We start from the raw sequence: 27,327 nt of genomic DNA on the forward strand, positions 1-27,327 counted from the left end.
TATGTGTTCGGGGTGCACTAAGGTTGGACTTCTGCATATCAGGAGCTCAACATTGATGTTAGTCCCCAAAGCCTAACATAGAGCTGGCTTGATTTGTGTTGTTGTTGGTTTTTTCTTTTCTTTCTTTTTTTAATGTGAATACTCTGTTGAATTTTGCACTCTCAGACTACAAAAGCAAGAGTTGTTGCTACAAGCCAAACAACAGGAAATGTTCAAGAAAGGACCAATTACCATATCTCTCCTTTTCCCTAGTTCTTCCTGGTCCAGCTAGTCAGTGTAAATGTCTTCACTTTTCTCCAAATTCAAACTAGCTTGTACACACCTGTATATTCTGGAATACTAAGAGTTTTCTCATCTCTTTTCTAAATAAATGTAAGATCACAAAGAACTGTTAACTTGCCAAGTTGCTCCTCCTCCTCCTCCTTCTCTTCTTCTTCTTCTCCTCCTCCTCCTCCTCCTCCTCCCCCTCCCCCTCCCCCTCCCCCTCCCCCTCCCCCTCCCCCTCCCCCTCCCCCTCCTCCTTCTCCTTCTTCTTTCCATCACTGGCACTCCTCCAAGTCAATACATATGGATCTACATAGTCCTTTTAGTGGCTGCAGAATGCTCCACTATACAGATACACCGTAATCTGTTCAGCCAGTTCACTATCAATGGACAAACCTGCTTAGTACATCAGCCAAGGCCAAATAAACATTGGGCCTACAGCTGGAACCCACAGCCTGTCAGAGCCTGCAGGTAGAGCTGACTTCCACAGACTCTTAACCCAAAACACAGGCATAGGTTCTGACAGGTGTGTTTGAGGGCTTGCCGTGGGAGTGGGACACTGTTGAGGGTCCTGTGAACTGCCTGTGCCTCACAGCGGGATGGAGCTGGTTTGGGAGATGTTGTGGTTCATCTGGTATGCATGATGACCACACCCTGTGTTCCTGGGGCATGGAATGAAGCCATTGGCACAAAGTGGTCCTATCTAGCTCCTCTTTGGCCTCAATGGGACCAGAGTTATGGAGACTGGGAGCTGAGGTCCAGCTCAGTTGGAAGCCTCCCAAAGGTCAGCTCCCTGAGGTCTCTCTGAATTGTTTCCTTAGAGTAATTTATCTGGTGCCTTGGCTGGTCCGGGCACCAGGCACTCGCTGTGGGTGGGCACCAGGCACTCGCTGTGGGTGCGCACCAGGCACTCGCTGTGGGTGGGCACCAGGCACTCGCTGTGGGTGCGCACCAGGCACTCACTGTGGATGCTCCTCTTCTCCTAGCGGGTCGGGGTGTCAGCGTAGGCCCCATTCTCAGCAGCAGTGCCTCAGATATCTTCTGTGACAACGAGAACGGGCCCAACTTCCTCTTCCACAACCAAGGCAACGGTACCTTTGTGGATGCTGCGGCCAGTGCCGGTGAGTAGATGCGAACGTCCCCTGTGCCCCTGAGGTCCCCGGGGCCCACTGGGTTTCTCTGCTATCCTCAAGCCACCAGGGTGTTTGGTGATGGGGCAGGGAGGCTCCAGTGCCAGGCGTGCCCTATGCCCAGAACTGGCGTTGGCCTGTGAACCTCTCGGTCTGCTTTTGTTTGCTAGCATAAATTCCCCTTGAAACTCTCCCCTCTCGGCTTGGCCTCTCCCCCCTCAGCTTGACTTTGCCCCATTTATTTTCCTGTTTTTTTCTTTCTTTCGTTGTACTGTGTGTATATGTGAGGATGTGTGCATGCTGTGGCACTCAAGTGGAGGTCTGAGGACAACTTGCAAAAGCCAGTTCTCTCCCTCTACTGTGTGGCTCTCGGGGCTCGAACTCAGATCAACAAGCAGCGGGGCACCTTGACCCTCTGATACATCTCCCTTGTTATCATAAACATTCAGTTTAATTCAATAACCATCTCCTTTTTTAAATTTTTCTCTCATACAATATATCACATCCACAGTTCCCTTCCCTCCCTCCCTCCCTCCATCTGTCCCTCCCACCCTCCTAGTGTTTGGCTGTAGGTCTCTGCTTCTGCTCCCATCAGCTACTAGAATAAGACTCCTTGATAATGATTGGGCTAGGCACCCATCGATGAGTAGAGTAGAGTATCACTAGGAATTATGTTCTTCATTATTTTCCTATCCTAGGTATCTGGGCTGTCCAGCCTCTGATTTCTGGTCATATGGGCAGCGTCTGGCATGGGATCCTTTTCATCGTGTGGACCTCAGAGTAGACCAGTCATTGTTAAATTAGTTTGGTCTTGTCTGTTTGTTTATTTGGTTGGTTGGTTGGCTAGTTTGGTTTTGATTTCTTTTTTCTTTTTTTTCTTTTTCTTTTTTTTTTTTTTTTTTTTTTTTTGGTACATGGTTTCTCTCTGAAGCGCTGGCTGTCCTGTAACTTATTCTGTACCCCAGGCTAGCCTCGAACTTACAGAGATCAGCTTGCCTCTATCTCCTGAGTTTACCACAATGCCCAGCTAATTAAACAACCATGTCATGAAGCTTTGCTAAGTGTCTAGCTAGTGTTAGGAGCTGGGAACCCTGACCTGAGGAAGGCTGAAGACATCCCCTCATTTAAGAAAGGAACTAACACTCTAGAAACAAACGACTATGTGAACAGCCATACTAAGAAGCAGGGTAAAATGCAAACCAAGCCGTCACCAGGGCTTCTGGCTCGGCTCCCATCCCTGCCTCCCTCCCATCAGCCTCAGGACCTTTGCATGGGTCATTCCTTCTGCTGGGCTGCCCTCCCTCTTCTTTGTCAGTAGAACTTCCACATGACAGTCAACACTGTGGTCAGTGTCACCTCTGAGAAGCATTTGCTGACCCCCTCTGTGGCACCTGGCAGACATTCTTTCTTCCTTCTCTGTGTTTCCTCTGCCCCTAGCATGTTCCTCTCATTCAGGTTTCTACATTGCCCACATGACCAGCCTGTATGCTCTACAAAGACTGGGATCTTATACTGTCTGCCACTGGCACCCAGGTGATGGCAGAATGAATACTTTAATCAAAGGCTGTGGATATGTGTGTGCCATTCAGCCCCTTCCTCATCTCCCATTTCCTCCCATTCTAAGAATGAACGGAGGCTTCAGTGCACCTCCTCCTTGGCGCCGCAGCAAGGGCTGACTGAGGGTCTGAACCCACCAACTCTCCAGACAGCAGAATCCAAGCCCCAAGTGTGAGCCCATCCCTTCTCTTCAAAGTAAGAGTATCTTCCCCTCCAGCTTCCTGCTCAGGCGTCTCCACATGTGACACTCCTGACCTCCCACCCCAGCTGAAACACTGCCTACCCAAGCTGGTTGCCTGTCACCCTTGGCCCAGTGTCTCTCTGCCCCTGGCAGAGTAGGGGTGTGGTCGTCTGGCCTGCCCTCCGTGCCCATCCCCCACCCGGGCTATGCTCCAGCAGTATACCGGCTTGCTGCCGCTGAGAAATCTCACAGGCTGAAGAGGAGGAGGCAGCACGGGGAACCGGGAGGATTTGATAAGGTGTTAAGGAGATGGAGCAGAGGTGAGCGAACACGTTGGAGTGGGAAAAGGTATCAGGCAGGAGGAGATGCAAGGTGCGAGTCCCATAATTGAAAGTCAGAGTGATTGCAGGGGTTTAACAAGACATGTCAAGGGGGCATTCATCACCCAAACAGATGCCGCTAGGAAATGCAGCCTGGCACAGCTTAGTCCCCAGAAGAGGAACCCATTCCTTGTCAAGGTGCCTCACAGATAGGAGAGAGATGGGCCAGCTCAGAAGGCCACCAACCTCTGCTTAGGCAAGAGAGTTTGCAGAGAATTAATGGAATGCCAGCCCCAGGGATCGGAGGCTGCTCCCAGTCCCTTGCAATGCCATCCTCCTGAACTGAGTCTCTGGGTACTCAGCCCCCCAGGCCTCCCTTCTCCATGAGAACACCTCCAAGGTCCTCAGAACCCCCACCCCTGCCTTCTCCAGACTTTGTCCTCAGGATCTTCGACTCTCTGTTTCATCTCACCTCTATTCTGTTGGTCTACCACCCTGTACCTAAGGGCAACCTGCAGCTGCTTATCCTCTGAAAGTGTCATCTTTGCTTAGCCCTGAGCCTAGGCCAGCAGCAGAGACCTCGGGGCTGATGGGTTCCTCGGTGGAGGGTGAAAGTGGAGGGCGGGGCACTTCCTGCTCTCACAGGCCCGCTGCGGGTTCTCTGTCATGGTTGCTGTATTTCCTTTGGTGTCACCAGCATCCCCAGCTTGCCTGCTGTCAAATTATTTATGTCTCTTCATTCATTCAGCAAGTATTGACTGAATGCTGCTGTGCAGCCACAGGCACAGAGGTAGACCTGCAGCACACAGGAACCACGGGGCGTGGCTGACCTCAAGAGAGCGGGGCAGATGGAGAGACAGGACCCCCAAGCCAAGAGACCCCCCCCAAAGAGCACAGTCTGTGACCAGAGCACCAGGAAGGGAAAGATTAGAATGACGAGGGGCAGGTGGGAGGAGCTGCTTTAGGCGGCTGCAGTTTTTTTCTTTTTATTAATTCCTCTAGTTATAGAAAATACTGAGTTTTATTGTGATGTCTTCAAACACGTGTCATGCTTTGGTCGTAGTCAACTCCTCCCCGCCTCCTGTCACCCTTCCTGCTGTTCCGTCACTTCCTTTTTCAAACAGTTCCCCGATCTGCTTTCACATGTCACAGATACCCGTGTGCCTTTTCTTAGTCTCTTCGCCCTGCACCTTCAGGCCTCTTCCTTCATAGCCCTCTTCCAACTTTCACGCCAAGTTTTATGACTGTGTATACGTGTCTTTGTGCATGTGCTCACACGTGTGCATGTCTCTGTGTGTGTGTGTGTGTGTATGCGTGCATGTATGTGTGTGTGAATTTAAACCTGAAGTCCAACTATTCAAGAAAACACGTTGCTGGGCAGCATTGGCACATGTCCTTAATCTCAGCACTTGAGAGACAGAAACAGAGGCAGGAGGATCTCAGAGTTTGGGGCCAGCCTTGTTCTACAGAGTGAGTTCCAGGACAGCCAGGGTTATACAGAGAAACCCTGTCTTACACACACACAAGTCACATTTGTTTTCTTGAACCTGGTTTATTTTGTGGGCTGCTTTGTATGCATAGGTCTTGAAAGGCTTCTTTAAGGGGTTAAGTTTCCAGAGGCCAGGAAGGCATCTGGAGAGGAGACACCAGGTAGCACAAAGATGGGGAATGTAGGAAGAACTTGGTTCACTTAAAGGATGGAAGGACTGTGGTGGTCAGAGCCCAGGAAGTCAAGAAGACAGTAAAACATAAAGAAGTCTCAATAAGAGGCACAGTAAGCCAGAGCCCGTGATCCCCAGGCACAAATTTGAACTTGACCCAAGGCACTGGTGAACCCTTGAGAGAGTTCACCGAAGAGGGATGTGATCAGAGTAGTGTCTCAATGTGCCCTTGCATCAGAGCTGGGGAAGGTTTTGGTCCCCAAGAATGCCCACACTCTCCTTCTCCTGGGCCGTACTACCCTGAGATGAGTCCAGGTAGCATGTGGGTAGATGACTGTGCTACTTCCTGCCCCTATGACAACATCTAAGATGTAATTGTCCACCCCACCCCACCCCCATCTTCCTGGGAAAACAAGAACTGTATAAATGTCACCTCTTGTGGCTGGAGGTGAATGTTTATGGAACATGCAAGGGATAGCACCCTGAAACTCCTTCCTCTCCTCCGCAGGCGTAGACGACCCTCATCAGCATGGCCGAGGTGTGGCCCTAGCAGATTTCAACCGTGACGGCAAAGTAGACATCGTCTACGGCAACTGGAACGGCCCACATCGCCTCTATCTACAGATGAGTGCTCACGGGAAGGTCCGGTTTCGGGTAAGAGCAGCCAGGCCCTGCACGCTGTTTAGGCAGACCATGAGAGATGGAGCCTGCCCTGTGCCTCCTGATAAGTCCAGAAGACCTTGGAGCTCTTGAGAACTAGGGGTGGGATCTCAAGGAAGGCAATATGCAGGGATCCAGGTCACCAGCTCTGGGCAGAGTCTCAGGCCCAGGGCAGAAAGCAAGTGTCCAGAGAGGAAGAGAATCCTCCAAGGTAGCCCGCAGGAATCCTGTCATTGGTAACCACTGTTCCTCGGGGCTCCAGGGACATGCCACCTGCAGAGTCTAACTGGGCCTTCCAACTGAGCTTCAGACCTAGGGTCAAATGATGAGACAGGAGATTAGCTGAGGCCAGGGAGCTCCCAAGATGTCCCCAAGGTCAAATAAAGGATAGGATAAACACACACAACCTTGTCCACCTAGGGAGCTGTCTGCAGAACGTAATGACGGGTATTCTCCTTCAGGACTGCTGGGTGGTAGTACCAAGCTTGAGTCTTCAGCATATGACAGAGTATAGATTTGATGAAGCTGATATCAAGAGGCTAGGCTACTCTTGCAATACTTGGGACTTGGTAAATAATATCAATGAACAGGAAATGAGAAGTTATGGTATTCCCGGCTTTGTGAATGCAGAGAGTTGCTCAAAGCCTGTGAGACACTGAAGAAGCCCCACCCACATCTGTCTTGGTGCTCCCTTCCCTGCTGAGGCTCCAGGCCTTCTGGAGAGGAGGATGCTTGCCTTGAACTTGGGGCATTGATCCCAGGGTTCTGGGTGAGTTCCTTCTTTATCAGGCATTCTGACCCAGAAATGATTCGGCCCTCCCTGCCCTCAGGAGATCTGACAAAGTCTAGGAGCATTTTGACTGGGAAAGGACAAAAGGCAGAGCGGCTGCTGCAGACATCTCACAATGCACAGGACAGCCCCCACTCTACAGAGTCACCTGGCTCCAGATGTCCTGTGCTGAGGTTAGAGAACACGCTAGCCTTCTGAGGCCCCTCCACAGAGCTCCCAACACCATAACAATAATAACAAATGCCCCACTTATCACGTGCCACCCACGTGCCAGGATCCCTGATAAAAGCTTTACATAGATTATCTCGAAGCCCAGGCATGCAGAGGGGCAACCCCAGGGGGGCTGTGTAAGTTTCCATTTTTACAGGATCGATGGAGCAGTAATGAGTTAGAGATCCTCAGGTCTCCTTGTTCCCCGGCTCTGAAGACCCTGCTCAGCCCACCCTGACCAGCCAGCCAGGCTCTTAATCAACCTCATTACAGTGCTGATGAGGACTGTCACCCTCCCCTGCCTCCAGGAGCAAGCATCCCTGCAGCTGGGCCAAGAAAGCTCCTTCCTATGGTTCCAAAGCACACCACAGAGAGAGAAGGAGGCAGGGCCGGATGCCAGCACAGGGCCTGACTCAAGGGCAGGGGTTCCCAAAGAACAGCTCAGCCCTTCCCAGCTCTCTTCAATTAGGCAGTGGAATCTGAACAGCCACTGAGTTTCTACAAGGGACCCCCCTACCCACAATGGGAGTATTCTGCTCAGAAACAAAAAAACTATCTGCACAGCTCTTCTTCCCTTTTAGAGGCAAATCCCACACTTAGGACCAGCCAGACCCTCCCCAGACAGCCAGAACTTCTGGGAAAGATTCCTAGTTTGGCTGTCTTGGGTCCAGAGTCTCCCTGGAAGTCCTGGGCAGGTATTAAGTGATAATGACACCTCTCCAAGTCACGTCTCAAATAAAACCCTAAGGCTCCCAGGAAACATAATGAGGGAACAGAAGCAGTGGAAGACGAAGCTAAAGGATGCTCTGGCTTTCCATGGGGCTGGTGAGTGGGATGAGGCAACACGGATCCCCAGGGAGCTGTCTCCTGGCCACTCCAAGATGGCTACACACCTGCCATGTGGGCCTCACAGTGTAGCCTGCTGCTATCCACAGTGAGATGTACCCCAAGGGTCGAGCATCGAGCCAGTGCTAGAGCCTAGACTCAGAAGCAGGTGGTTCCCGGTGCTGTCCTGGCTTCCGGTTCTGCACTTAAGAAGGAAATGTACCTGGTCCAAATCTACAATCTGGAGCTCTGGCTCTGGGCCCATCTTCAGTAACCCTCCTCCTTCTTCAAGCCTCAGTTATCCCATCTGTAAAGTGGAATGCTGACACCAGGCTGCTCAGGGAACTGGCAGGAGGATTAAGTGTAATCTGGATCTGGACCCAGCTCTGAGCTCCTGTGTGAACCGCGGCTGTTGTTACTCTGCCGCACTCCATGTTCTGCAGGCAGTGTGAAGTGTGTGTGATTCCCGAAGGGCTACCACTCCAGGTCCATGACAGAGGGGATGTACAAGAGATGGGTGTGGTTCCTTGCTCATTGCTACCCTCCTGTCTTCTGACCCTTGGCACTCTCTCCTCCAGGACATTGCTTCGCCCAAGTTCTCCACGCCCTCCCCTGTCCGGACTGTCATTGCTGCCGACTTCGACAATGACCAGGAACTGGAAGTCTTCTTCAACAACATTGCCTACAGAAGCTCCTCAGCCAATCGCCTCTTCCGGTACCAAACCCAGGCCATTGGCGGGTAGAAAAATTAGAAGGCAGGATTCCAAGGGTCAGGGAGGTTGTGCTGCGGGAGGGGGGGAAGGGATAGGGGAAGGGGGATGGTGGGATGGTTCTTGATTAAGAGTACAGAGACCAAGCAAGATAGAGTATCAAGCAAGATAGAGACCAAGCAGTAAAGCATCAGTCCCAGCTGTGGCTGAGAATGAGCAGAGAGTACATGGTCCAGATAGGCCCAAAGCTCCACCCCCACTAGAAAGAACCCCAACAGCCATAGAAAGGCTTCCAGGATCCTCTGTTGTGTAAACCTGGGTTAAACAAAGAGGGTCTGGCTTATTTACTGCAGACTTCTGAGAACCTATAGTAGAACATCAGAGTATTTCAACTTTCTGAAAGATGGACAGATGGAGTGTTCCAAATAGATTTGGCCACAGGACACATCTCTCAGAGGACGGTTGCTCATCAGAGCATCTTAGGGAATGCTGGAATTGACGGTTAATGGTAGAGATTGAAGAGGGAATCTAAGTCCTCAAACATCTGCGCATCCCAGGGACTGGAGGGATCACCCAATGCGTTTGCCCATCTCAGATCTCTAGGTCGGATCTCGAGGGTTGAGGCCCAGGAGTCGAGATGCCTAGTGAGAACGATGGGCATACAGCCATTCTTCCACACGGATGCTTGAAAAGCACAGCACGGACACTTCACGGGGTCTGTGATGTCACTAAGACGCTTAGGTTGGGAGATGGAACAAGGGTGTTGGAGCCAGGAAATGGGTCAGGTCACCTGCATGGCCTTCCAAGCCTCTTTCCCTCTCTCGGAGTGGGGCTTGACTATTAATAAAAGGCACAAGCTGTGACTAAGCATGTTTTAAAATATAATTATTAACCAAGCATCAATCCCGACTGGATGTAATCACCCCCTGAAGGCACCAGATTTACTAATTAGGTGCCTTGCAAAAAGCTTATTCACAACTTCTAGATTAATTGCAGAAGATCAATTGCTCGTTAACAGAGATGCTGCTTTCCTTCTCTGGCTAATAAAGTGTCACTTGTTGGGGCCCTGAGCACCGACTTGTCTAGGGCTCTAGTTCTGTGGCCTAAGAACCCCAGGTACCTCTCTGCCTGTCCACCTTCCTGGCCCACTTCAGCCTTGCGGTCTCCCATGCTGGGCTATCAGTCACCACATGGTCGCACCTTGGGGCAAGTCGGCTTCTACTCAGGGGCAACAGAAGCCACCTAGGTATACAGCTGCACCCCAAGTCCCCGAGGCAGATGGTTGGGTCCTGAGCACACAGCTGAGGAGTTGCAGCTGGAACCACTGTTCCGCTGGCAGCTTGGAAGTTTAACCCCCACTTGCCCCATACTGTGCCACTTTGTTGCCATCACTGAAAGACTAGCCCCTAGAGCTCAGTGTCTCTCCTGCCACATGCCACTGAGGACCCAAAGCCTCATGGTCCTTTAGTGCTGCTTCAGGGAGTGTAACACCCAAACCAAGCCCCAGTGACACGAGCCTGTGATGACCATGCAAGCAAGGACTCTCCCAGGCCTACTACCATGTGAGCTGCCTCCCACATCTAAATACCTCTGGTCTGTTCTCAAGTCTCCCTCCACTACTTCCTGGTCTTGTGAAATTTTCTGTGCCCACCCCAAGCCTCCCCACATCTCTAGTCCATCAGAGCAACCAGCTGATGTGCCAGACTGAACCCTCCCCTGACCTCCTTCTCACCCTTTATCTCTGCTGAGCTGCACCGGAGCCTGTAGCACACAGATGGTCAAAAGGAGAGGGTTTGCCAATAAGCTGAAGGGTCACACCTCTAGCAGATGTGCACATGCTCATGTGTACTTAAGCACAGCACCCTGCCCAGGTACACTGTAAGCTACCCACACACAGTGTTCAGCCGGATGCCCTAGGTGAATGGAGGATGCATTGTGGGCATCTGTATAACCCTGAAATTCTGCAGTGCTCTGCATCCACTAACCACAGGCTCCAGCTCCTGCAGAGACCCCCTCTGTGGTGTGAGCAGACAGTATGATAGGGAGAAGAAAACAAGTTTCTCCTGCCCCAGCCAGGGATCCACAGCTACAGAGTTCAACCAGGGAAAGAAGCTGGAGAGGGAAGCTTTTACCACCGTCGACCACACATAGCTCACTTGTAGAGACAGCCAGACAAGAGGACAGGTCTCAGAAGTTCGTGCTCAGGGACATGACTGAGTATTCCGAATACACAGAGGGAATCTCACGACCCAAAGGAACCCTTCCTGTTCTGTTTGCCTCCGAAATTCACCCTGATAGCCCACACACATGTGATTGCTTGGAGCTTGCTTGGGATCTAGACCCTGTGTTCGATGTTGTAGGAGAAGCAAAGATGAATTGTTCGAGGCCCCAACCTGCAGCAAGTGCACAGAGAAGCCTGAGAGATAAAATGCCCCAAGTAGAGTTAACATGGGCAGAAAGTGATAAAAGCCAGGAGAGCGATAAAGGAAGAGCCATGGGGATGGCTTGTGGCAGGACAGCCAGTAGGTGGAGGGGGAGTGGGCTGAGGAGGGAGAAGCTGCATGGGGTTGAACCTCGGGTAACATTCAGAGCTATGGAACCCAGCACCCTTTGGGGGAGCATGAAGGTCAGGTGAAGGTAGCTGTGCCTCTGCCCTTCTCCATCCATCACCTGCTCCTCCCCTAGCTGTCCATAATTCATCTATTAGAGAAGGAAAAATCAATGTTTACCAACATAAATTAAAACGCAAGAAGAGACCTGACATAGTGCGAAGGCAGAGAGAAATTCCACGGGCTTCCGGGGCGCACAGTGTTGGGGAATGGAGCGATTGGGCCAGTGGGTCTAGGGAGCCCACGGTGGCCATGTTGGAACAACTCTATCCTTTCTACAGTGTCATACGCAGGGAGCACGGGGACCCTCTCATCGAGGAGCTCAATCCTGGTGACGCCCTAGAGCCTGAGGGCCGGGGTACAGGTAAGACACCTGAAGGCTGCAGCACTTCCCCCCAGCTCAGCAGTTGGGAGGGAGGAACAAGAAGTCAGGCAGCTGATCTTGTCCCGAGTGAGGATGAAGGAGAGTCCTGGGCCCAGAGGCAGGAGGCAGGAGACCACTGCCATCCTCAGGGCTGCAGGGGAGGGGCAGGAACTGTGGGCAGCCATAGTTTCTCCAGCCAGGCCTTGTATAGAGTTGGGAGGGCTGAGGAATGTGCCCCCCTCTGCTCCCTGGCAGGCATCCTGTGTCTGACCCTTCCCCTGCTAGCAACCAGCTCATTGTCAGACAAAGGGCACTTGACGCAGACAAGTGGCCGCTCTGTTTTCTGGATTTTGGTTTCCACAAAATGGGAGTGTCTGCCTTTCTCACCTCTTTGGGTTGTAAAGAAGACCAAAAAGATACCATGCCTATACAAACACTGCAGATGTTGAAAACAAAATAAAACAAACAAAAAACAGAAACAACCACTGTGTAAATAAAAAAGTGTATCATTCAAAGCACAGGAGAAGCCGGAAGTAACTTGTACCCATCCCCCCACCCCAAGAAAATTCAGGGGGAGGAAGGGAAGTCTGTCAGTGGATTCCTGGATGATGGACAGGAGAGAAACGAGCCTGCAGCCCCGTTCCTGCCCCAGCACTGTGCTGTCTGCCTCTCACACTCATGGCTGTCTATTGTCACCACACCTGTGGGCCCCTCTTCCCCTAAGTCGAGATGCTGATGGCCAGAGGGGAACTCTCATTGTTTGTAGGGGGCGTAGTGACCGACTTCGATGGCGATGGGATGCTGGATCTCATCTTGTCACATGGAGAGTCCATGGCTCAGCCACTGTCTGTCTTCCGGGGAAATCAGGTATGCACTGACCTCAGGACCTTTAGCTCCCAGCCTGGTTGTGCTCCCGGGGACCCACGTGTGCGTTAGGGCACAGGAACCCGGGGCTCGCTGGCCAGCATGATAGAGAACCTAGTACCTGGAAACACCTAAGTTCCCAGCAGAAAGGACCACTTCCGGGAGAATCCCTTGCTCAGCCCTCTGCCATCTGCCACAGGAACTTCTTGGCCCCAAACCTTGCCCACAGTCTCTTGGCTCTTTCCCTCCTCCCTGAAGCAAGCTTTGCCCATGTTCCTCTTCTTTTTCTCTTCTGCGCCTCTCCTTTTCCTCCCGTTCTTCCTCTTCCCCGTCTCCTCTTCCCCTTCCTCCTCCCCTCCCTCTCTCCCAGCATTCCTACCTCCCGGCTCTATGCCACCCTGGCTGATGCCTGCCATCCTTCCTCCCTCCAGGGCTTCAGCAACAACTGGTTGCGTGTGGTACCTCGCACCCGGTTCGGGGCCTTTGCCAGGGGCGCCAAGGTTGTACTCTACACCAAGAAGAGTGGGGCGCACCTACGGATCATTGATGGGGGTTCTGGCTACCTGTGTGAAATGGAGCCTGTGGCACATTTTGGCCTGGGTGAGTCGGGGCCCATGACAACAGTAGCAGATTCTCCAACTAAGCCTTCCTGTGTACTGCAGCCCTAGGGTTTGGGAGGTAACTTCTCGGTGGCAGCACAGTGGGTGCCCATTGTAAAGGCCACCACCTGTGTTCGGTGGTGAGGCTGTGCCCAAGAGAGAGGAACGAAGGAATGGGAAAGCAAGAGCCCCCAAGCCAGGACTTCTGTGGAAATAGCTCACCTAGAGGTCAGAGTACTTAATTCTCCATTCTTAATTCTGCCCAGACCATAGCTCTGTTCACACACTGAACTCCACCAAATATGTCCAGAGCAGCTGTCTGTGCCCCACCCCCATCCCCAGGAGCCAGTTCAGTCTTTAAGGTACTGCCCAAAGTCTGATGTCTTCCTGGGACGGAAGGCTTAGAGTTTTTAGTTTTCTTTCTTTCTTTTTTCTTCTTCTTAAAGATTTATTTATTTATTTGTTTGTTTGTTTGTTTTATATGAGTACACACCATTGCTCTCTTCAGACACACCAGAAGAGGGCATCAGAGAGCATCAGACCCCATTATGGATGGTTGTGAGCCACCATGTGGTTGCTGGGAATTGAACTCAGGACCTCTGGAAGAGCAGTCGTTGCTCTCAACTGCTGAGCCATCTCTCCAGCCGGAGTCCTGAGTTTTCAATGGGCACAGAGTCACTTGAAGAGGTGAAGGTTGGATCTTGATGGAGAATGGGATTCTAAAACAACCACGGTCTTTCTTTTGTGTGTCTACAAGCAGGGGTGTCCATCTATCACAGAAGCAGTCAACAGCACACTCCTGGGGCTAATGAGCTCTTACTCCACAGCATTTAGAGCAACCCCAAAATCATGCTGCAAGGTCCTCGGCAGCTTCCAGACACAGGAGAAACTGGCTCTGCTGCAGCCATGGGGTGTGCATAGGCTCCCACTCTAAAAAACGCTTTTGTGGATCATAGCTTTAGTTTTGTATCTATCATTAGTGGCAGCGGGGAGGGGTAGGCATTCATGCACGAGGTAGTCAGAGCACAACTCTTGTGGAGTCGGCTCTCTCTTCCACCTTTATGTGGGTCCCGGGGATTGAACTTAGGTCACTGGGCTTGCACGGCAAGTGCCTCTAACTGCCGAGCCATCTCACTGGCCCATTTGGTAGATTCTTTTGAAATAATAAAAGCTGTTAGGTGTGCCCCAGTAGTTACAGGTACTTCTTGTTCTATACTGGGGTCCCGTGCCAAGGTAAGTTAAGAGATTTCAAGTTGGAAAGGCATTGAGTTGCTCAGCATATCAAAGACATGTCCTCAGTTAGCAGCATGGTGTACTGCAGTGTCAGCTGTTCCCTTCATGACTATCTACCACTGCCCAGTGTCCCAAGGGGGGACCATAATGTATATTACTGGACCAGGAAGAATTCACATTCAAGGTCCTAGGTTCAATTTCTAATTGAATATCTCGGGTTTCACATCTAAAAGTTACAATTGCCATCACCAATTGGGGGACAGTCTGTAATATCCCTGACTATGGATCGCAGAAGAATGAAAAATTAGACCCAGAGATCTCTGCACTGTTATTCATAGTAGTAGTATGTTTGTGAGACAAAAATCAAAAACAATGTCCGGGGTTGGTGGGCATGCCTTTAATCCCAGCACTCAGAAGGCAGAGGCAAGTGGATCTCTGAGTTCTAGGCCAGCCTGGTTTACAGATCAAGTTCCAGACCAGCCAGGGCTACACAGAAGAGCCCTGTGTCAAAAGACAAAACAGAAACAGAAACAATGCAGGCATCCTTTGGTTGCTTGGTTACTGGCTCGTGATTCAGCTTGCTGTGGTACACTGATGCAGCCCAGCCGTAAGAGCTGTTTGCTGAGTGAAGGGGTCTTATCTCCAAAGTCACTTTCCCAAAATGACGAGGTCGTAGTAAGCTCCCGATAAAGAGATGCTGCCAGGTGGATGCCCATCTCTGCATCCCCGCAGTGATGGGTGTCTCACTGGCAGTGGCTATACGAATCTAAGGTGCCATCATGCCAGAACTGTCCACACACCTGGTCCCCATGGCAAAGCCCTGATTTCCATGTGGTACAATCATAAAGCAAGCCATAGCCACGGAGGCAACTCTGTATACAGACCCCCTCTGTCCTATCTTAACTACCTGCTGGGTCTCCAGCTATTTCAAAATAAACCATTTTTTAAAAGCCTGGAGGTTAGAGGAAGATGTGAAAATTCCACAGGGAGGCTACAGGGATTACAATTAATGGGCCAAAGATGGAGGGGCACTGGGGAAGGGGTGAGCAGGAGTTAAAGCATTTGAGTCGAAGATTCTCAGGTGCTAACCAGATGCTTTCCCGTGTGTTAGCACCTTGTGAAGTGATATGATCTTAATATAAAAAGATTAGACAACATGTTCTCTAATCGATACGTATATACCAGCATTAACGTTAGGCACGCATCATATGTGCACAGAAAGGAAATGCAGAGAGCATAAGCAATTGCTTCGGTCTGTGTGGCTAGATCACTACAGGGACTGGCACCTGTTCTGGGCACAGTGGAGAGCACTCAGTTCTCCTGAGTACCTCTGTTGGTCATTATCTCCATTTTGCAAATGAGGAAAACATGGATCCTAATGTTAGAGGAAGACTGACCAGGAGCTTATGATTCTCAAATGACAGAGCTGGGATTCAAACCCTGGCCTGCCTGAATTTGTATTTTCTACCATATGTTCAAGTATATGTGTGTGCATTCTGGTTTTTATAGAGAACACATAATATTTATGTAGTCTGAGAAAGAAGCAATAAATATTTAGGGGACCCAGGGCCTGGTTATATGAGCATGTTCCTGGGCTATCGCGCTTGGATGGGTTAGCCTGAGCCTGGGGCATCTGTCACTCCTAAGGCAGCCATTTGCTGTGCTGGCCCTAAAGGTACAAGCTGATTTTTAAACATGGAGTCCTCCCTCTTGGAAACTAGCAGTAGCTGACACCTACGGAGTGTTTCGCATGTGCAGGGCTTTGCCTAAATTCTTCATCAATTCTCTTGGGAATTTGACGAATTATGAGCCATAGTCCATTACTTTACAGAGCAGAAATCTGAGGTTAGTGCTAAATGCACTGACCCAGTTCACAGCTCCTGAGGATAGGAAAAGGCTGGCTTTGGACTCCTCCTTAGACACCGAGTTGCTGAGCTCTGTGGCTCTGCCTCCTGTGTCTTCTCCGCCCCTTTCTTCCATGTATATCTCCTCAGCCTTTGGGTATCCCAGAAGGCCATTCAAGCATCAAAGTGGCTGTTGTCTCAAGGTGGGATGTTTATCAAGCTAGATGTCAGCCCTGCTCCACTGGACAGAAAAAGAAATCGAGGCTCCCAGAGTAAACCAGCAGAGAGACAGGGCCTGAGCTGAGACTGTCTAGCCTCACATCCTGTAGACAGTCTCTGGTATTTTGAGATGTGTATTAGAGACCTCCCTGGGTCCTTTCTCTGTCTAGAATCTGTCATCACCATTGGAGCCTGCTTCCTTGACTGGACAGCTCACAGGATCATTTGGTGAGATCCAGGGTGCTCAGGAGTCATCTACCACCCAGGCTACATAAACTACATCTGACTAGGGGCCCCTCCTGATGCCAGCCCTCATGACTGTGCAAAGAATGGGATTTGCTGTTGGTTTAAACCAAATTGCCGCAAGGGTCCCACACCCTACCCCTACCAGGCTCCTCCTTTGTAGGGCTCCATTCCCAGAAGGACCCTAAAAGGAGGCCTACTCTTCAGAATAGACCCTTGTTAGTTGCCTAAGATGGGTCTCAGGCATTAGAGCAGCCTCCGGGATCATTCCAGAAGCCTGAACAGTGAGTGAGACAGGCCAGCTCCATCCCTGCCTCTTCAGGGACACTTAGGATTCCAACGGGTTCTTTCTGGGCCAAGCATAGAGTTGTCCTTGCTGAGTGATGGGAAAGGCAGCAGTAGGGCAGAGCAGGCAGGGAGAGAGACGGTGGGGAAACCAGGTAGTGGAAATGACAGAGGAAAAGGAACAAGAGAAGAGAATAGGGCAGAAGCAGAAAGAAAGAGAGGCAGAGACATGGGGAAGAGAGGCCGGAAGAAACGCTCCGGTCTGCTGGGTAAACCCTGGAAATCTCATGTAAGGCTGTCATGCAAAACTAACTTGGATGCACCCGGTGCTGACTTGGAGTTTTGAGAGAATGTGATTTTTGTGAGTCAAATCAACCCTGCTCTGGACAGCTTTGCCAAGAAGACTGGATGGAGGATGGGGGTGGCTAGCAAAATGGTAGGAACTAAAAGGGCAGGGGCAGGGCTGAGAGCGTCCCAGAGGCCAGGCTAGCTTGAGCCAAGGCCCAGTGGTGGGAATATTCAGTTGGGGCGATAGGAGCAGAGCCTAGAAAGTGGGAGCTGGGCCAAGCTCCCTGGGGTCTCCAGGGGAGGCTTGGAAAGGCTGTGGTAGACAGAGGGTGTCCTGTCATATCCAAGAATGCCGAGGCAGCACTGTGGTGAGAGTCATTGTGCAGGGGCAGCATCCCCCACAACACTCGTTCTCAGAGGCCTCTTAAAATTTTTCTCTTGATTGTGAGAACAATGTGTATTGATTATAGGGAAATGAGACAATATAACAAATCATAAAAAGAAGTAAAAATCACCCACAACCTCATCACAGTGCTTAGAATATTAAGTAAAAAACACAAACATCTCCTTCACCCCAGATCCGTTTGATCCACTCATTCCATTCATGTGCACTGAACACCTACTAGGTGCCCAGCAGGAACTACATCATCGAGACCCTTGCCTTGAAAATCCCTGTATGCTAGTGAGAGATGAAAAGCACGGAATACATGGTGAACAGAATAAGTAGGTGAAATAGACCATGTTAAGACTGCATTAAGTGCTACAAAGAAAGAAAATGCCAAGCAGAAAAGGAAGTTAGGAGCAGGCGGGGGAGAAGGGACAACAGCAATTTTCAAATATGAGGCCATGCCTCAAATAAGCCTTTCTCCCATGCAATGCACACAGGGGCACATATATAAATATACATACTACTTAGGTTTTGGGTTGGTTTGTTGGTTTTTTTTTTTTTTTTTTTTTAGAATGAAAAATGGCAAACTTGCTTTTTTTACTGCCCTGAACAGTGAAAGCCTGGCCGTCCCTCCACCACTATGCGCGTCTTTTATTTTCCTCCAGCGCCACGGAGTATTGCACTGTGTGGCAGCATTCATAACTTATTTACCAAGTCCCCTGTTGATGGACAGCTAGATTGTTTCCAGTTCTGAGCAGTTGGGGGTGAGAAATGCCTGCCCTAGGGTTTTCTGGATGACTGAGAACTTGAGTAGAGGGTGAGGCTGTGTCCAGGGGCCGGGTCTGGAGGGGGAGAGCTGCAAGAGGCCCTCCAGACAGTGGACACACAGTTCTTGCCCAACCTAAGCAACCCCGTTCCCTGATGGTCCTCACTCCTGAATCCCTCCCAGATGCTCCTTTCAGATGTGGTGAGCTGGTGCTGGGGGGGGGGGTTAGAGGGGGGGTGAGCACAGAGGTGAGTACCCAGAAAGTATATAACCTCAGCCCTTCCGGTACACACGGACTTTCGGTCCACACGGACTTCCGGTCCACACAGGAGGACGAGGACGGGTCAGACTCCCGGAGGCTGCTTTTGCTCAGGCTCACCTGCCTGCAGTCGCCTCTCTGTATGCTCCAGGCCTTCCTAGGTCTGTGCAGGAACAAATAAGAACAGCAGACTCAAACCGTACGTGTACTCTCACCTCCCTCCCTAGAGTACCTGAGTTGTGCTGCACCAGACAATTACAAACCAAAACTCCGGGACCTTTCTTAGCCTTGGTCTCTAGGGGTCCCCTGAGGACCCAGCCAGCTATGCAGGGCATTATGGGTCTTATTCCTCCGACAACGACCCTGCCCTCACTCCAGGGAACCTTAACCACATTCGGCAGTTCCTGCACAGCTGCCCCCTCCCCGCACCATCCCTTGTCGCCGCTCCTCCTGGGTGCAGGCCACCTGCTGGCTTCATAAATAAGCCTTTCTGTTTATAGTGTTGACTACTGCCCACCCAGCCCCCAACAGGGCTGCCTCTGCCCTTCCTGACTGCCAGTAGGCTGAACCAGTGCACAGCCAAACCCAGCAAATGAAAACAAGACCTTCCAACCCTCTTGGACCCTGTATGCCCCCACTGTGGTCACCCACTCAAGTTCTCCCAACCCCACGCACTGATACCACCCCACCCCACCCCACCCCCCTTCCACCGCACCTTCCCTTCAGCTAATTGTTTGTAAGTGCCTCAAAGCTGCCTCCAAACCGGCTGGTGCTCATTTAGGGAAGGAAAATTCAGTGGCCCACATAAAAATGCCTTTATTAAAGTGCAAAAATATTCCACCGACTGTATTCCCACCATCTGTTTTGCTTGTAATTCCGAAGAGCACAATTCCATGTGGCTCCCTGGCCTTTGTCCTTTCAAAGCTGCCAGAGGCAACTCCCTGCTGTTCCTGACCTATGTCTCTGCTGGGTAATAGTGTCCCCTAGGCAGACCCCTCCCTGCACATAGGCCCAGCCTTGGAGACCAGGAGCCAGGTCCTCCAGCTTCACAACACTGGAGATGCCTGAACAGCAGCCTAGGGCTGAGGATCTATCTGCCTGTCCCAGGACAGAGCCTGGGTTCCAGCCCTGGCTCAGACACTCCCAAGTCACTTCCGGCCTTGCCAAGTCTAGGTGTCTACATTCAGAAAGTGGACACAAAACACCAAGCTTCAAAGTTCCTCCCTCGGTTCCTGCCCCACCCCCACACCCCACCTAATAATATCCTTCCACACCCGTGTCCTTACCAAGCAGCTCCCAACCTTGGAACACCTTTCTTCTCTGTCTCTGACCGAATGAACGGACCTGCTGTTCTCACCAACCCTGTCCCAACACCTCCCTCACTTGTTATGATAACATTGTGATTGTTTTTCCCCACAGCCACCCGCATCCTCCAGCTTGCCTGGGTCCTTTCTGTTCAAGGCTGAATCCTAGATCCCTGCTCGATATTTAATATTATGATATGGGTGGGGGCAGTATAACAAGGGTGAATCTCTGGGGTCACACAGGCCTTGGGTGGGTGACTGGGTAGTGTCCCTGGCCTCTCCAAGTCTCAGTGTTCTAGTCTCTAAGATGAAGATGTATGAAGGTATGTTGACACCATGAGGCGTCAGGTCTGGTCTGAGCATGCTGTCAGTCTAAGACCTGTCTAAGAACTGATACTGACCAGAATGCCAAGGGTGATGATACATGGTCAGTGGAAGTTGTGTCTTCATGATCCAAGGGTGAGAGGCTGTGCTGCCCAGGGCGGAGGGGCTGTGAGCCAGCCAGCACCTCCAAGTTTCAGACAAATAAACCAAGGCTGGAAAAGGATGGCTTGCTTACTTACCTAACAGCCCCTCCCTGGTGCGCAGGGAGAGGCCCTGGTCCAGCGCCACATGCCCCGCTGGGGGCTGCAAATTTGAGTCTATGAATATTCCTCAACTCTTTTGAGTTATTTGTGGCTTCAGTCAGGCTGTAAAATGTATTCATGGAGCTGTTCCGTTGGCTTAGGTGAGAAACACTTGCTTTTGTCTCCTTTTTTTTTTTTAATGGAAAATGTTTGCTTTTCAAATGTGCCACTTAATTTGGGCACGTGCACGCCCTAAAAAATGCCAGATTTCATGTTACCTCACGATTCTGTTTTAAAACAGAAGAATTATACTTAGCCTTCTTCGGGTCCTTTCCCAACCCGGCTCTGGGAGTTGTGGGGATAGTAATTGGCCTGCTGAGAGGCTGCCTCGGACTAGATAGGGTGTTCTTAACCTGTGGGCCCAGACCCCTCTGGAGTTGAAGGGCCCTCTCACATATATTTCTGTTACAATTCATGATAAGTAAGAAAACTACAGTTATGAAGTAGCACAGAAAATAATTTTATGTTTGGGGGTAACCACCACATGAGGAACTGTATTCAAGGGGCGCAGCACTGGAAACGTTGAGAACCTCTGATCTAGATGAAGCAAAACCTGGAACAGACATGTGAGCTGTCCAAGCCTCACCCTGCCCCGGGGAATCTGTGGGAGGAGCAGGGATGTCCTCTGAGCCTTTTCCATGACTGTCCCTGCACTCTTCCAGCGATGTACTGGGCACTGCCTGCCTTCCCTTACAACCTGAGAAAGGCTGGCAGGTGCTGCTGATCAACCCCTAGGTCATCACCATTAGCCAGACCTTGCCACAGGGCTAGCCCACTTCCTGACGCAGGAGCTGAGCGAACGTTAGCAATGCCTAAACACTGGACCAACCTTCCCAACCTGTTTCCTGATGTGTTGCTATAGCATGCTGCTGTAGGGACTGTGTCTGAGCTTCACAAGTATCTTCTGTTTGTCTTTGTTATTGTTTTAAGATTTTTTTTTATTTTATGTATGTGATGGTTGTGAGCCCTCGTGTGGTTGTTGGGAATTGAATTTTTAGGACCTCTGCTCTCTCTGATCAACCCCACTCTCTCCAGTCGGCCCTGCTCGCTCCAGTCAACTCCACTCGCTCAGTCCCTGCTTGCTCCAGTCTAAAGATTTATTTATTTATTATTTGTAAGTACACTGTAGCTGACTTCAGACACACCAGAAGAGGGAGTCAGATCCCATTACAGATGGTTGTGAGCCACCATGTGGTTGCTGGGAACTGAACTCAGGACCATCGGAACAGCAGTCAGTGCTCTTAACCACTGAGCCATCTCTCAAGCCCCCACAGGTATCTTTTGTAAATGGCTCGGATCTGCAGTGGCCTTCCTTAGGTGCCCTCAATCCCCATCTTTCCTGTAAGCTTTACTTACAGCTCAGTTCAAGTGCCTCCTCCCCAGGAGTTTGACCCTGACCACTGAACAGGATCTGGCCAGCCCTGAATGACTCCCCGTCCTTTCTTCACAAAGCGTGTCTATATACACCATGATTTATTTCTTTATTTGTCTGTTTGCCCACCTCCCAGATGGACAGGGAAACCCATGAGGAGACATTCCAGTAACAGGAAGGGGCTTGGCTCTAGCAGAGCTCCAGAAATAGAAATGTGAGCGAGCTCGGAAGGTCACACGAGTTGGCTGGAGAGCTAGGATTTGTCCCCAGGACTCCCAGCCACCTGCTCCCGACATGTTCTTTCAGCATACCAAGCAAGTGACAGAGCCAAGATGTGAACCCCTGGCTCTGAAGTCAACCTGCTTCTCTCTGAGCCACACAGCTCCCCAAATTCAGCCTCCTCATGCCTGTTCTGTTGCCTGGAATGCATCGTGTAGCTGTTGAGATATAAATTAATTTAAATTAAGTAAAATGCTAAATTCAGTAACTCTCATTCTGCACCACGGCCAGTGGCTAGTGCACTGAACAGGGCAGACACTGGGCTTTTCCATCACTAAAGAATGGTCAATTGGACAGGATGGCCCCAAAGAGGAGCTTCTAAATCATTCCCACAGCCCTTAGGAGAGTGTGTCATCAGTTACAACCTTTGTTACCATAGTTACTCCAAGAGGCCCTCTCTCTCTCATGCTCCTGACCTTTCTCCTTCCTTCCGCAGGACGGGATGAAGCCAGCAGTGTGGAGGTGACGTGGCCAGATGGCAAGATGGTGAGCCGAAGTGTGGCTAGCGAGGAGATGAACTCGGTGTTGGAGATCCTCTACCCCCAGGATGAGGACAAACTTCAGAACACAGCCCCACTAGAGGTGGGCCAAAGCCTCTGAGCCGCATAGTCCAAAAAAAAACAAACAAAAAAGCAAGCATCTCCCATGATCCTAGGGGTAAATCTGTAGACTTGCCCTCTAGAATAACAGAGCAATAGAGATGGTCTCAGCAAAGGGCAGGCTTCAGATGATGTCGCTATCAACACAACACACTCGCATCTCAACTTCTCACAGAATCCTGGAGGGTTGACAAGGCAGTGGGTTGTGCACCCATTTTACAGATGAGGAAACCAGAGGCCCAGAGAATGAAGCCAAAGCCAGCTAAGGTTGTTGTGCACTGTGTTGAGAACTGATTCCTACTTTCGGTGTTTTCTGAATACCTGAAGAGGCCTCCTCTTGTCCTTGGAAGAGGCTCAGACCATACACCAGAGTTCTGGAGGCTTTCTAGAGGTCAGCTCTAGTCCACTTTCAGGTCTATCTGAGGTACATAGATCTCTAGTACAGGGAGAGTGTGGATTACAACTGTTCTGCCTTCCCCCACCCACACCATCTCTCTCCATTCTTAGCTCAAGGCTAGAATAAGAGGGAGGGGCTCCCCTCAGGCCCAGGCTAAAAGCACCTCTCAAGCTGCAATCAGGGTGACAGCTACTCTGTTACTGTGACTAGGAGGGGACTGAGATGAGGCCTCTCAACTCACAAGTGTCTCTGCTTCTGCCCACCTTGCAGTGCGGCCAAGGATTCTCCCAGCAGGACAATGGCCATTGCATGGGTGAGTTGCCTATAGGCACCAGAGGACGGGGCAGAGGCTGGGATCTTCCTGGGGACTGTCAGCCTGACCTGCCAAGGTCCAAGATGCAGACAGGGGCTAGAAAGATAGGGAGAAAAAGGTACTATTGGTCCTTAGGGTTCCAGATGCCAAGACAGCGATTCCATGACCTTACCAAGGTGAAAGTGACATTAGCAACTGCAGGCTGATTCAGTTCACTGCTGGGCATTGGCAGGGCCAGCCTGCCACCTGGGGATGGCACGCGTCATCTCAGTGTCTACTGAGACTGTGATGGATAAGCTTCAGCCTGGCAGAGGCAGAGCAGAAACATGCTATGCCAGCATGAGAGAGATGAAGAGGGTGATGATTGAGGAAGGCGCTTGGGCACAGCAGGGCTGGAATGTGATCTCAGTGCAGATAGGGTGCTGCAGTGCAGATAGGGTCCAGCACAGGGAAGGCTCATAGCTGCCAGATGCCAGCTCAGCAAGGGTCTCATGACTTTCTTTCTTTCTTTGTTCTTTTTGTTTTTGTTTTTTTAAAGATTTATTTATTTCATTTATATGAGTACACTGTAGCTGTCTTCAGGCTTCACACCAGAAGAGGGCATCATATCCCATTACAGATGGTTGTGAGCCACTATGTGGTTGCTGGGAATTGAACTCAGGACCTCTGGAAGAGCAAGCAGCCAGTGCTCTTAACCGTTGAGCCATCTCTCCAGCTCCTCATGACTTTCTAAAGTCTCCCAATATGCTATGAAGGGGATAATCTAGCAGCCCAGTGTCCAGAAGATGTCCAACCCAAAGCCTTACATCCTGACTGATGTGTTTATAAAAAGAGAAAGGGAGTATGTTCTATGGGTGGGGTGTAGCCAGATATGGGGAAAGGGGTGTCTCAGCAGGCCCATGCCGAGGCATCCCTTCCCGCTGAGGGACCAGCCACATGACCGTATACTATAGAATAGAGTTTATTCAGGGCATGGGGAGGGGAGTTAAGAGGATAGTAGAGGCAGAGAAAGGTAGAGAGAAGAAGAAAGTAGAGAAGTAGAGGCCGGCCATGATCACGTGGAGAGAGGGGGGAAGGGAAGGAGGAAGGGAAGAGCCCAAGAGGGAAGCAAGAGAACAAGAGAGGGAGGAGGGGGCAAGCAGCCCCTTTGATAGTAGGTCAGGCCTACCTGGCTGTTGCCAGGTAACTGTGGGGAGGAGCATACCTGGCTGCTGCAGGGTGGAGTTTAGACAGAATGCTAACACTGATGGTTTGCAATGAGGATGTAGGACAAGGATTCTTCCTTCCTTAGACCCAGAGAAAACTAGACGCGGCCCTACTCTTGTGGATCTCCCAGACAACAGAGCGGCCCACATACAAACCACTGACGGCCATATGTGGGAGCAGGGATAGAACGAGCAGGGTGGCAGCAAGGGAGGCGTTACACTATCTGGGGTAGATCCCAGAAGGCACCCTGGAGAAACTGAGGTCGGTCTGGGACCCGAGGGATGGTATGATGTGTAGGACAGCCACAGAAAGGGGAGTCCGTGTGCCCATGGAGGACGCTGACTGGGCACAGGAGAGCAAAATGAGGAAGTATAGGAATTAGGGGCTAGGGTGGCAGAGGAAGACATGACTCCCCCATCCAGTCCGGGGCCTCATCCTGGTCACATGATACACGGACAACACAGGCACAGGAGACTTTGGTTCCTTCTCTACATGCGGAGAGAACCCTTTGAGAGCCCAGACCTAGCACAGTCCTCCTTTCTGTCACCCAACAGACCTCCTACATGATACTAAGCACCGTGTCTGGCTTTGAGCCTGACAAGTGCCTTGCCTCACCTTTGTATCTTGATGGAGAGGGTCAGATCTCAAACACAGGATTACACAGCATGAGAAAATGGGTTAAGAACCCTGTCAGCAAGGCGCTGTCTGGGGACTCAGCAGAGAGATCAGAAAGTAGCACTGGCCAAAGAACTTTTAAGCTAAGACCTCAAGGAATAGAAGGACCATCCCCAGAAAGAGATGATGGGAGAGCTTCCCTGTCACAGGAAGAACAAAGGCAAAGGGTACAAGGTTGCCACAGGACTGCATGTCACAGGCGCTGTTACAACTGAGATGAGGCAGAGAGCATAGCACAGGTCAAGGAGGGGCCTGAGGCTCCAGGAAGGGGCTAGACTTTGTTCTTAGGCCCTCGGAAGCTAAGCAAGAGAGTAACCTGATGGATTCACTCTGGCTGCTGAATTGCAGGCTGAAGGGGAGCATAGAAGCCAGGAGGCCAATAAAGCAGCCACTGCAGAAATCCAGGCAAGAGATCGTGGGGGCTGGGTACAGGTGGGGGCAGAGTGAGGAAGGCAAACAGATGAGGGGGGCAGAGTGGATAGGACCCCTGCTGTGCGATCGCACCCTGGGGTGAGGAAAGGGGAGACCCGGAGATGACTCTGATTTCAGCTGCCGTGGCTGAGTAGTTGGTGGCAGCACTGATGAAACCGTGGAAGATGGAAACAGGACAGAAGAGGCTTAAGGGCTGAGGGAAATCAGAGTTCCATTTTGGAAATGATCAGTCTGAGGTGGGGATTAGGCATCGAGGTGGAACTGACATCTAGGTCATTGGTGATTGGACTCAGGAGCTTGGAGCCCAAGAGGAGAGGTTATGGCTGAAGGCAGGAAGTTTACATTCATCCACGTATAGTTTACCTAGAGCAAGTGTCGTGTACAGAAGAGACCCAGGACCAAGCCTGAGCTCTCCCAGTGTGCACAGGCCAGGATAGGAGGAGCTATCCTAGAGCACTGAAGTAGAGAGACAGGCCCAGCAAGAAGGGACATGCCCAGGGTCACAGCTCAGTGGGCAGACAGATCCCAAGCTAGGACACACTGCCCACACGTCCCTGGCGAGTGGCTCCCTTGCTTTGCAGACACCAATGAATGCATCCAGTTCCCATTTGTGTGCCCTCGAGACAAACCCGTATGTGTCAACACCTATGGAAGCTACAGGTGTCGGACCAATAAAAGATGCAATCGGGGCTATGAACCCAATGAAGACGGTACAGCCTGTGTGGGTAAGTGGAACCCTGGCCACATTCAGTAGCAGAAGACACTTGCCTTGTGCTGGGGAGTGGCAGGGAGGGACGGGTCGTTCTAAGTGGGCTCCAGGCCACAGCCATTAGCCCCCGCATCACCCTGGGTTGATAGGTGCTCCTAGACTCACAATAGTTCTTCAGCAGAGACCATGCCAGGCTTGGAGAGGCCCTATCACTCCTGTCCCACCGGAAGGGCCCCAGGGTAATGTGTCCTGGTTTTATCGTTATCCCACTACTCGTGGTCCTTGAAGCAAGTGTTCTGACCTGGCAGTCAGCCGTGTTTTCATAGCTGGGGTGGAAATAGCTATTCCAAGTCACCTTTGGCAGATAATTTCTGAATTAGTGTTTGTCTTATCCTTCCTCCCAAAATCCTTCCTCCCAACCAACCCTTTGTCTCTCCCCTTTTTTTTTTTTTTTAACCTCCCTGCGCTTTTGTTTGTTTTTTTTTTTTTTTTTGCAGCTCAAGTGGCCTTTTTAGGTGGGTACTCATCGGCTGCCTTTAGACTCTCTGAGCCTCTCTCTCAGGCCTCGTATCTTTCTCTAGGCCTGGGACTTTGCCTTCAGTTATATGCACTTTAAATCCCATCAATAAAGGAAAAAAAAAATCTAACAACCTTTGTGGAAAACTATATCTCTCCTGCTGCCTACCTCTCTCCACACCCCATAGATCCCGCCATGTGCTCCTTCGAACGGACAGCAGGGGTGGCCATCTTTGAAAAGGGAAGTTTGGGAGATACTGATGGGACCTTAGTTGTTGGTGAAGCCTTTCTTTGCATGTTTTCTGAGAAAACAGAAAAAGGAAAACTATCTCCTCTACCCCACCCCTCCTTCCGTGAGAAGAACCAAGAGAGTCCAGTCATTTCTGTATCTTCGTGAGCTTCTTCTTGTTTTGCCCTTGACAAAGATGGCTCCCGGGTGGTTGCTGGCTCGGTTGATTCAGTAATGTATCCTGTGCCTGCTGATCCGGCCTGTGCTGCTGCTGCTGCTTTGTACAACCTGATTTCCTATGATTACGGAAGCCTTATTGGATTGGTGGTGGCGACGGAAAGGGAAAAGGTGGCCCTTTGGGACTGTTGATAAAAAAAAAAAATGCTTAAGTTTGAACTTGC

At 50.9% G+C, this 27,327-nt stretch overlaps 1 protein-coding gene across 1 annotated transcript in view; it reads left to right on the plus strand.

Annotated features, from left to right (window-relative positions):
* Crtac1 (cartilage acidic protein 1) overlaps nt 1–26,894 on the plus strand; it is a 145,172-nt gene extending 118,278 nt beyond the window's left edge. Inside the window, exons 6-15 of the mRNA XM_021151716.2 lie at nt 1,251–1,385; nt 5,622–5,767; nt 8,177–8,313; nt 11,199–11,281; nt 12,048–12,148; nt 12,577–12,745; nt 22,287–22,432; nt 23,117–23,159; nt 26,054–26,197; nt 26,679–26,894. Coding sequence (XP_021007375.1) covers nt 1,251–1,385; nt 5,622–5,767; nt 8,177–8,313; nt 11,199–11,281; nt 12,048–12,148; nt 12,577–12,745; nt 22,287–22,432; nt 23,117–23,159; nt 26,054–26,197; nt 26,679–26,797 — 1,223 coding nt within the window. The 3' untranslated portion in view covers nt 26,798–26,894. The remainder of the gene's footprint in view (nt 1–1,250; nt 1,386–5,621; nt 5,768–8,176; nt 8,314–11,198; nt 11,282–12,047; nt 12,149–12,576; nt 12,746–22,286; nt 22,433–23,116; nt 23,160–26,053; nt 26,198–26,678) is intronic.
* Nucleotides 26,895–27,327: the final 433 nt, after the last annotated feature.

The sequence above is a fragment of the Mus caroli genome, unplaced genomic scaffold, assembly GCF_978045245.1.
Source record: "Mus caroli unplaced genomic scaffold, Mus_caroli_1 scaffold_20, whole genome shotgun sequence".
In the NCBI taxonomy this organism is placed as follows: domain Eukaryota; kingdom Metazoa; phylum Chordata; class Mammalia; order Rodentia; family Muridae; genus Mus; species Mus caroli.